This window comes from Daktulosphaira vitifoliae, unplaced genomic scaffold, assembly GCF_025091365.1.
Source record: "Daktulosphaira vitifoliae isolate Bord-2020 unplaced genomic scaffold, ASM2509136v1 Scaffold_2, whole genome shotgun sequence".
Classification (NCBI taxonomy): domain Eukaryota; kingdom Metazoa; phylum Arthropoda; class Insecta; order Hemiptera; family Phylloxeridae; genus Daktulosphaira; species Daktulosphaira vitifoliae.
This window is the reverse complement of record NW_026099573.1, coordinates 38592323-38603249: the sequence shown is the minus strand read 5'-3', so window position 1 is coordinate 38603249 and position 10927 is coordinate 38592323. Positions and strand designations below refer to the sequence as shown.

The following is a 10927-nucleotide window of genomic DNA, read 5'->3' as shown; positions in this document are numbered from 1 at the left end:
TTTTGACATCTCTTATGACTATTTATCCAATGAATATTTTTCGTTCCTTATTTTTTCTTTAACATAATAAATTGTTAAGTCTATTAAAATATTAAAATAGATATTTATTTAATTTAAAAACAGTAACAAAGTAGAGACATGACATGGTTGGGACAATTATAGATAATATCTGACAATGATCATAAGAAATGCTTTAATGCAAATCAGTATATGCTGTATAATTTTAAGAAATTCACTGATTATTCCAAAAGCAATATTAATTTCTATTTCTTTAATTAATCCTGATTAATTATTTAATTAATATGTTTAATATATGAATTAATGTAGTTTTAATTGTAGTAATTAATCTTAGTATAAAATTGATATTCAATAATCTAATATTGTAAATTTACGGAGTAATTATAAAAACAATTTAAAATAGATGTATATTTCGTTACTTCTATGGTAAAGGTTAATACATATTGAAGAGCACTATGCAAAATATTTCAATGAAAATAATTTAAAAAAATTTGGTCTAAACTTGGCTACAAGGAATATTCATTTGTGACAATAATATAAATTATATTATATAATTTTTCTAAACCAATTTTTGAGCTAATTTCAAATCAGCAAATATATATTTTTTCTATCACTTCTAATTTTTCAGATAATTACTAATTAGTAAAAAAAAAATTATAAAACATAAAAAATAAGTTTTTTTTTAACACATGTTTGAAGCTCCGAGTATTTCCGGAACATTTTCAAAACTTAAGTTGAAAAATTTTAATTTTGGATGCGAAATTTGCTATTTTGAATCTTCCCTCCCTGTGAGTTGGTAAAGGGTCAGATTTTCAAAAAATCTATTATAAATGAAAGGAAAATGTCTAAGTTGGTTATACAAAAGAAAATATTTTGCTTCGTTCATTTTTAAAATAATTACTGCAAATACTTTAAAATAGTCTCACATTGTTAGTTCCTATAGAAGACTGACTCCAATAACCCGCTTAAAAACAACCTAAACACAAAAAACAAAGGTTCCTTTTTCTAATCAAGTCCCTTCGTTGCTGATTGGATAACAACTCAGATCAGGTACACTTATCATTTCTATGAGAAACATATATTGTATAAGGAATAATTTCTGTTGACACAAGGGCTCTTTTCTCAAACAGTTAACCCCTGTTTGTCTTTTACACAGATCACAAAATTTGATTATGTCCTACATAAAATACAACACATACATCTATTAACTATTTATTATAAAGCTCACAAAAAATATATGGGAGACAATTATATGTCCTATTTAATGATCTGTTATTGTTTTTGCTACTACTGAGTCTGGTGAATCAGTTTTTCTTATAAGCATCAATTCCATCAAATCATATAGAATCTAATCCAACTGTTGAATACACAACTAATTCTTCCTTCGATTAAGTGAACACCTTGTCACTTATGATTCTGATGTAACCAATCTTATGAACCACGCACCAGACAGGACAACCTTTTATTTCACTTGTTTTTTAACAAAAAACCAGGTGCATCTCCAACGGAACAAAAAATCGCGCAACAATACATGACACCTCTTTTCATGCTATCAGCGTACTGGCAATGATAACATTAGCAATATCGCCAACGTTTTCTGTGATGCGCGAGTAATTCCATTATTATTACTTAACTTTGAAGTAAATAAGGTAGTATTCGGCCTTCCTTCCATCCACCATGAAGTTCAGGGTTGATTGAACAACTACAAAATTAAAGCGGTAATTGATTACCGAAAATCAGTATATTTATACATAATTTATGTTTTACACATAATACTGATAAACATAGTTTTTTAAAGAGATTTTTTTTTTTAACAGATAATAGCATTGAATTAATATTACAAATTTAAATTATATAAATATTAAATTTATTTTTGGTATCACACAATAATTTGGCATTTTAGAAACTTAATCAAATTAAATAAAAACAATAATATAACATGCCAGATACAGTAACTAGTTGTCCAATTCATTGTCTCTGCATCCAACATCTTTAAACAAAACTTCTTCAAGAACTAAGAAAAAATATTACATAAAAATTCTAGTTTTAAATTCTGTAAAACAGTTTTTACTTTGGAATATTTTGTTAACACAATTAACATTGGTCGCCGTAACACACATTTCCCACGAGTCCATTGGTACACGGTATAGATCCTCATTTAAATCAATATTTTTAATTCCTCTTTCTAATTCTTCATCATCATATTCAGGTAATTCATTTCTAAAACATAAATATAAGCTTAGAAAACAAAAACAAGTAGTCATGAAATTGTTTTAGTTTTTTTTAACTATGCTTTAATTTTTAAATCTTTAAGACCTTTATGGTTACAACTATGAAAAAAAGATATTTTTATTAGTACTAAATAAGTTTCCCTATTATTCGATATATGAAAATAAATAAATTTTTAGTTTGGTTAACGTTAAAAATGTATCAAAGTTATTTTATAAAGTTAAATTAATTAATTTAAGTAAGATAGCTCTTTATTTTTTTGGTGGGTTATACTTAATAAAATTAAATCTAGTTTCTAGTTATTTTTGATATAATCATTGTAAAAAATATTTATGATTTAGTTTTGAACTTAAATCTAACATACTATTTTCAAAATTAAACTAGCTCTAACAAGTTTAAAAATATGTGTTAACTTGCTCAGCCTTGTTAAATATAGTAAAACAAACCAAAGGTAAAAAAATTGAATTGAAAATAGTAAAAGGACGCAATTATGAGGAAAAATATTCACGCCATTTTAATATATTTAACTAAGTTAAAAATACTTGAACAACCTACACAATGTTATTTTAATAACTGAAAAAATACCTAATTCGTTTCATAAGTTCAATTCCACGTTTTTTTGCCTTGTACGATAATTGAACTAAATTAGATGTATCTTTGCTATCATATAATGCATCATGCTAAAAATAAATATATTTTTAGTTCACTAAGATCAAGTATTTAAGTTGATAAATATACATACCATAGAACTAACATCAAGAGAGGAACTTGTAGAGCTATAAAAAGTGGAAAATGAACCATTTTTCTCCAGTATCTAAGTTATTAAAAAGAAAAGATATTCATAAAAGGTACATCAAATAATAACATATTAACATCATTAATCTTATATAGTCAAATGTCTACTCTTTGGGTATTCTATAATCCACATTATTATAATTTTAAGAAATTTTGCTTACTCGAGTAGGCAATGTAGCTAAAGATGCATTTGCTGAAGAAGAGAGCATATTTTCATTTTTTCTTTGTGATGGAGAATGATCTCTTGATGTCTTAATAAAATAAAAATAAATAGCAAACAGTGGCACAAAATATAATAATTACAAATAGATTATATATTATATATACATGAGAAATATAACAGGCAACTATAGGAACAGAGCAAAGACACAATACTATTACTTAATACATATATATTTATTCACAAACAAAAATAACATATATAAAGCAAAATACACATAAGCATTAAAATTCACACAAAAACATGTCTTAGCCGACTCACAACTTAATTTAAATTTTCCCTTCTTATAATACTAAATGATACCACTATCTGCCTCCAGATCCTGGAAGTGGTGCCATTTAGACACCAATGGTATCCACATTTCGATCCTCTTTTTCATCAGTCGTCTCGACTGATTGACAGTTTTCCACATCTTCCTCATCAATTGTATCTATTTGGCTCCACGGCTTCATGTAGTCAACACCAGATGATGTTATAACGGGACCTTCAGATTCACAGATTTTGATCATTTCATATCTGTCTGGTCCTGTCTAGTATGGACCCAAAAACTTTCTATGAATTTTAGAAAGTGGCTTGAATTGTGTCCTCAAAATAGAACAAAATCACCTAGGTGGTAATTATGGGCTTCCTTTCTCTTTTTATTAAAAGTGTTACGCTGCTCTTCTTGATCTTTATATATTTGTTTTTTTGCTTCCTTACACAATTTATCCTCTCCTCCACAAAAGCATTTATATATTCTTCCTCAATTATTTTAGTCAACTCAAAATATTGAGGATGTCTCATCTCAACTCCAAATGTCAACTTGGGATTTGATGTTGTAATGGTGTCATACCAATGCTTCTCTGAAAGGAACTTGAGCAACATTCTTTATTAAGTATTAATGTTTGGGTTGATCTAAACTTAATTTGGTAATGACTGGAATAATAATTGCATTTAATCTTTTTATTTGCCCGTTATTCCTTGGTATTCCTGTAGTGATTATTACATGTTGGATGTTTTCTTTACTACAACAATCAAAAAATTCTTGTGAAACAAAAGCTTCTCCATTATCTGACACAATTCTTTCTGGATTCCTAAAAGTAGTAGACAAAGTTTTCATTTTATCAGTGGCTTCCTTGAATGTAGTAGTCTTGGTGGGAAACATCCAAAAAAATTTGCTAAAACCATTAATCACTTCAAAAATATATTTGAATCATTTAGCTGTAGCAGCTAATGTTTCGAAATGTCCTGTTTCATGTGCTTTTCAGATTACATCTTTTTGTATGAATCTAGGGACAACAAACAATTTTTGACCATATTTTATCTCGTACAGTAGATCATGTTCAATTAAATAGTTTTGATCAGTTGAAATAGTTCAAACTTCCATCAAAGCACTAATCTCTAAATCCTCTGAAATCTCTGAATTTTGGGCTCTTCGTAATTTAATCAAAAATTAATTTTCAATTGCTAAGCACACAGGATATCGACTAAGACCATTAACATGGGGTAAACGAGATCTACTTCGGTGTTCAACTGTATAACTAAATTCTTTAAGCAGTAGAGCCCATCTTGCAACTCTAGTAGCTAGTCTTTTTTTTTTCATAGTCATTTTGAATCCAGCACAGTCAGTTACAATTTGAAACTGTATACTTAAGAGATAAACTCTAAACTTTTTCAAAGCTTCGATAATAGCAAGTACCTCTAGTTCATAACTATGATATCTTCTTTGGGCATCACTGGTCTTCCTGCTAGAATAGTGTATTGGATGAAAATTACCATCATAAGCATCCTTTTGTAATAATATAGCCCCAAAACCATTAGCACTTGCGTCAGTACATAGTTCTGTTTCAGCATGAGGATTATATATATGTAAAACTGGATTATTCACCAGTTTTCTCTTCAGTAAATTTATAGCATCTTGTTCTTCTTTTCCAAGTTATACTTGGCTCCATTATGTAATAGATCGGTCAAAGATTTAGCAATCAATGAATAGTTCTTTATAAATTTTCTTAAGTATCCAGTAAGACCCAGAAAACTCTGTACTGCTTTTATTGACTTAGGTAAAGGAAAATTTATAACTGCAACAGTCTTCAATATCGAAGATCTTATAGTATTTTTAAACAAATATGGTATCCTAGATATTCAATTTCTGTATGTAGAAATTGACACTTGCTCCATTTAATGTGTCCATCTAAATCATCCATATATGTTAACAATAATCCCTTTTGAATGTAATCTTTAAAGACAAAGTTAATATATCTTTGAAAAATAGGAGGTGACACGCACAGTCCAAAAGGGGTTCGCAAATATTCATATTGTCCACTAGGTGTGACAAAAGAGGTATACTTAATGCTCTCTTTATGAACTGGAACATGGAAAAATCCATTTCTCAAGTCAAGAGTTGTATAAATTGAAGTTCCTTGTAATTTATCTATTAATTGCAAAGGGTATCTATCTTTGATTATCTTCATATTTAACATCCTGTAATCTACACAGAGAGATATAGAGAGTTATCTTTCTTCCTGACTAAAACTATTGGACTAGCGTAGTCAGAACAGATAGGTCTAATAATGTCTTCTTGTAACCATTCCTCTATTTGTTTGTCAACTTGACATGTTTCTGCTGGAGATAGGTGCCGTGGTCTTTGATAAACAGGTTTTTCATCTATTAATAAAATAACTATTTCAATCGGTGCATGTTTTACTTTATTTGGTTCATAATCTTACACTATATTATTAATTTCCTCTGTAAAAGTTGATGCACCTATATTGAACTCATTACAAGATATATTAATAGACATGATTTGATTTTCTTCTTCAAATTTAGTTATTCTCACACACTTAGGTTTATGTACAGTTCAGCATTTGTTTAAAGTATAACTTTTCCTACTAACAGGTCATATGTAATGGCTTCATCAGGAACAACATAAATATCAATAGTATATGATGACTCGATAACACTTAATTTGCTAATAAAAACGCCTTCTGTGTAGAACTTAATTCTTCCTGGTAAACCTAGTAAAGTTTTATCTTTATGAATTGTGACTTCATCCAACTTCAACATAAATGTATCAACTAAAGCATTAGATTCTACATATTTTATATCAACTAATTTACTTATACGATTAGAAGAATATATGATATCATTAACTTGTACTTTAATATTTTCATCTCTTTGACTTCTACAGTATTTGGTAGACAAGCTGATAGACAATAAGAACATGACGATGCTTTGTGACCAAATTCCTGGCATAAAAAGCACTTAAATCCTTTACTAGCATCAGGACAACAACTAGAACGATGACCCTTTGTACCACAGTTCTTAGCAACGATTAATGTTTGCTGATTAACCTTCATGTTTATATGATTTAAATGAAGAATTAGGTGATACATTCAATTTTTTTTCTCAGAAATTTATGTTTAACTTAATTTTCTCATACAATTCAAATTTCAATTTTAGCTTATCAATGGATGTAGCGCTCTACAGTATCATCTTGTTAACTTCCAAGTCTCTTATACCAGCTATGATATAATCAATAAAAGAATTTTCTTCAATATTGCCTAGTTGAGCAATAGGTTTATTTTGAAAACATACTGCTGATATGATTCATCATTTTTCTTACAATGCTCAGACAGTGAAGTATGAATAGCAGCTGTGTTCATATGACTTTTAAAGTCATTCTACAGTTTATCTTTTAAAATTGTCCAAGTAGTAATTCCCCTTTCCAATTGAATATATAATTGAGCCGTTCCCATTAATAAACGTTTAACATAAATTAACTTCTCAGGATCGGACCAATGTAGTACACTAGCCATTTCTTCAATTTATTGATTAACTGAATAAGCATCATCACCAGAAAACTTAGAGAGTGATTCTTCAACATCTCTAAAGCTTAAATAAGATTTGCTATGCTCAAGTCTCAAAGCAAATACTTCCTCTCAAAGTCTAGAAACTTCATCTACAGTTTCATTAGAATTTTTATTCTTAGGCATCTCAAACTGTTATATAATCAAAAAGTTTTATAAAATTCAAATTGATGTTAGAAACCGATTAACAATGAAAAGATCTTCCGAAAAACAAAAAAAGAAAAATTGTATGTTTACTCAACAAAAATGGTGTTGTCTACTAATACAATTACAGAAACGACACTTAAAATATACACAACAAATAGTTTGAAAATTATTTGGATTTTGAGTAGACAAGATATCTTCCCTAATCTCTATTCTCGTTTCTCGACTGATGATCCCGGACAGACCTCCAAAAACTTGTGGTAAATACAACAGGCAACCACAGGAACAGAGCAAAGACACAATACTATTACTTAATACATATATATTTATTTACACACATAAACCCTGTTAAATATTTACAAACAAAAATAACATATATAAAGCAAAATACACATATAAATTAAAATTCACAAAAACACGTCTTAGCCGACTCACGACTTAATTTTCCCTTCTTATAATACTAAATGGTACCACTATCTGCCTCCAGACCCTTAAGTGGTGCCATCTAGACACCAATGGTACACACATATATATATAATAAAGTTCACCAAAGATAGTACAGTATTTTTAGAAATAATATTCAATAATTAAATGCATACCGCAGGGGGTTGTGGAAACATATGCCAATCACCAACAGGTTCATAGTGGTTAAGACTATTTTGATCCCATAAGTCACTATCATCATCATCTTCATCATCTTGTAAAAACATGTCACGTCCGTGAAAAGATGCAGACCTCAAAACTGGATTTCCAGTGTTATAAGAGCTAATTGCTCTAATAATAATTTATTTACTAGTTATTTAATAAATATTCAAAAATAAATTTTAGATACCCTTTAGAAAATGTAGCTTTTTGCAATTCCTTCTTTTTGCCTTCAGCAGCTGCTTTCATAGGATCATAATTTTTACGTCGTTTCCAATTTTCTAATTCAGTTTCTTTATTTAGAGGAACATTTTTATTACTAAGTATACTAGAATTCCATTTTTTTTTTGTTGACAAATTTTTACGTGTGGATAATAAAGGCGACTAAAAAAAACATACATTTTATGCATGAAAACATTTTGAAATAGTGATTTAGATTTAAAAAAATTTATCAACTAATTTATTTACTAATAGATGTTACTCATATGATCTGAAAGTAATTTAAAAGAAGAAAAACCCAGCACAGTGGGGTCGCGGCATAGTTGGACACAGTATAGATTTAATTCAACTAGATACGATTTGTGATCTTTTGACGTATTGTTGAAAGAAATCGGTCCAGTGAGAGCTGAGAAAAAGTGGCAACAGTCATAAAAAAAAAAAACACATCATGGTAAAATTAATACCTTCTCGGCTTTGCATCGAAGCTAAAATCTCTATAGTGAAATTCAGATCATACAGCTAACACACATTGTTTTCTGAATTAATCAATTAAAAAAAAAATTTGAGAATGCCCTTTTAAATAACATCCAAATAAATAAATAAAAATTTTCCTTACAGAATTTGGTTGAACTGCCTTTGTTGTTCTCAAACTAAAGCGACCACAATCTACTCTTGACATTGATGAACTTAAATTTTGTGACGTTTTGCTTAAACAAGATTTATCATTACCAGTCTTTAAGTCTTGTTTTTTTTTAGAATCTTCAGATGGCTTTGAAAATCTATCTCGACGCAAACTTAAAGGACACATTTAAAATTGAAATTTAATATAAAATTTTAAAAATTATTTTAGTATGAATAATGAAATAATAATAACAACATTAAAACTATTTACAGTTTTAATAGCTTACTTAAATGTTCGATTGGATTGAATACTTTTATAATTATTAGCTTTATCTACTTTAGCTTCCATCATGTTCATACAATTTTCAGCATCTCTTAAGATAGATCTAGTGTCATCATCACTGCTAGCGTTTTTAACACTTTTATCCTAAAAATATATTTGATACCATACTTTTCAAGAACTAAACTTCAACAAAAATAACTTACACTTAAATCTTTTAGACTTGATGAATTCAATAATGGTATATTTGACTTTCTTGAAAATCTGTTTGATTTTGGAGATTTTGGAGGTTTGATATCTATTTAACAAAATTATTCAAAATTAAATTTTAAACAGCTATGATTTCAATTTTTTTTTAAATATAATTAAAACTTTATTCACCTGATTTCGGTACATTCAATTCCGAAGAAGTATTTATCTTATTTTGATTCAGTTTAGAATGCCATTCATTGACCCAGCTAGATCGTAGTTTCTAAATAAATGAAAGTAGGAGTAAATACAAATACAAAGTTGTTATCTAATCATAGTAACAAAATTGCTAAGTAACAAAGATTTAGTAAATTACTTTAACCATAGAATTTGATTTCTTGAATTCTTCATTATCAGTATCAAAATGAGGCATTGTATCAGATTTACTGTTGTCATTTACAGAATTTCTTTCTATGATATAAGTACCCGTGCTACCTGTGTCACTATTAGATGATAAATCATCATCAAAATCATTAGAGTTCAATTTATTTTTAAGAATTGCACAATTATTATCTAAAAAAATTGTCAAGTTATTACAAAATAATTGAATATTCTGATATACTGATACATTTAAAAATTAAAAATAATAAGACGTAACATACCATGTAAGGAAGAAGTAGAAGTAAAATCTATACTTTCATTATTTGACTAAAAAAAAAAAATAATATCTTTAAAAGAGTAGCGTTAATAAAAGTTATGTTAACAATTTAGTTACACTAACAATAGATGTTGACTTAAAAACATTATTGATGGGAAGCGAAAAGTTACGCTGATGTGATCGTATATATGTATGAGTAGATGGTTCACTACTTTCATTAGGAATTTTACCACTAGGCTTTTTAAGTCTTGTAGATAATTGCTCTTTTAACTTATTAGTTGAACTCATTTTTAATAAAAATTCTGAAACAAAATAAATGTTCATATTATTAAAAAATTAACAAATACTCAATTTCTAATACAATATTTAATCAAATTAATAAAAAAAAAAAAAAAACTTCCTAATAAATATTAAAAGTATTATTTAATAAGTATAGAATAATATCAAAATTTACTAGCTAGTATTTAGACTAATTCAATCAAGAGTAGAAAACATAACACTTGATTACATAATTAATTACTGATAAATATTAATAAATTTTAATTTAGTAAAAATAATATGGGCCAAAGGAAAGAAATGAGCTTATATAAATGATTTTAGAATATATTTTTAAGTATAATATTATATCATGAAAATTTATCACTTGGAAAAATTATAGTTTTATGTAGGTCATAGAAAATCAGGCCTATGATTATAATTTAGTGTTAATATTTAACATTAAAATTTTTCATAGTAATACTATCATAACATTCTAAAGCTAAGGTTTAAAAATAAATATTGTGTGGGCTGTATAAACTTTTGGTAGATGATAAATCTTTAAGGTTTTTATACTAACTTTAAAAGTATTTATCGAATATCCTGAAACATTAAATATATATTTGGCATATTAAAGCAATTTGCCCAGCACTTAAAAAAAAATGGAAAATGCAAAGTATGTCATAAAAACAACTGGTACATATATTATTATTTTGAAATCATTAAATACGACAATTCGAGTTCATGATAAAAAATGTTGTTTATTTATGTTCTTCTGTGATTCAAATATCATATATTGCATTAAGAAGCAG

At 27.7% G+C, this 10927-nt stretch overlaps 1 protein-coding gene across 1 annotated transcript; it reads right to left on the bottom strand.

Annotated features, from left to right (window-relative positions):
• Positions 1-1862: 1862 nt before the first annotated feature.
• On the bottom strand, positions 1863-10924 carry LOC126898630 (myb-like protein D). Its single transcript, XM_050672878.1, has 15 exons — positions 10696-10924; positions 9984-10162; positions 9865-9910; positions 9579-9775; positions 9395-9485; positions 9220-9311; positions 9021-9160; positions 8729-8906; positions 8084-8277; positions 7851-8025; positions 3204-3293; positions 2990-3061; positions 2833-2927; positions 2090-2238; positions 1863-2032 (listed from the first exon to the last, which is right to left on the bottom strand). Exons 2-15 carry the CDS (start codon positions 10146-10148, stop codon positions 1974-1976), a joined length of 1743 nt encoding a protein of 580 aa, XP_050528835.1. The 5' UTR covers positions 10149-10162; positions 10696-10924; the 3' UTR covers positions 1863-1973.
• Between the last annotated feature and the right edge of the window lie 3 nt (positions 10925-10927).

Excerpts from the sequence above, each read along its gene's own strand:
- LOC126898630 (XM_050672878.1), bottom strand. The coding sequence starts at position 10,148 with ATGAGTTCAACTAATAAGTTAAAAGAGCAATTATCTACAAGACTTAAA. Across the intron at positions 3,294-7,850 it reads TGTTTCCACAACCCCCTGCG|ACATCAAGAGATCATTCTCC; the intron begins GTATGCATTTAA and ends TATTTTATTAAG. Across the intron at positions 2,239-2,832 it reads GAACTTATGAAACGAATTAG|AAATGAATTACCTGAATATG; the intron begins GTATTTTTTCAG and ends TTTATGTTTTAG.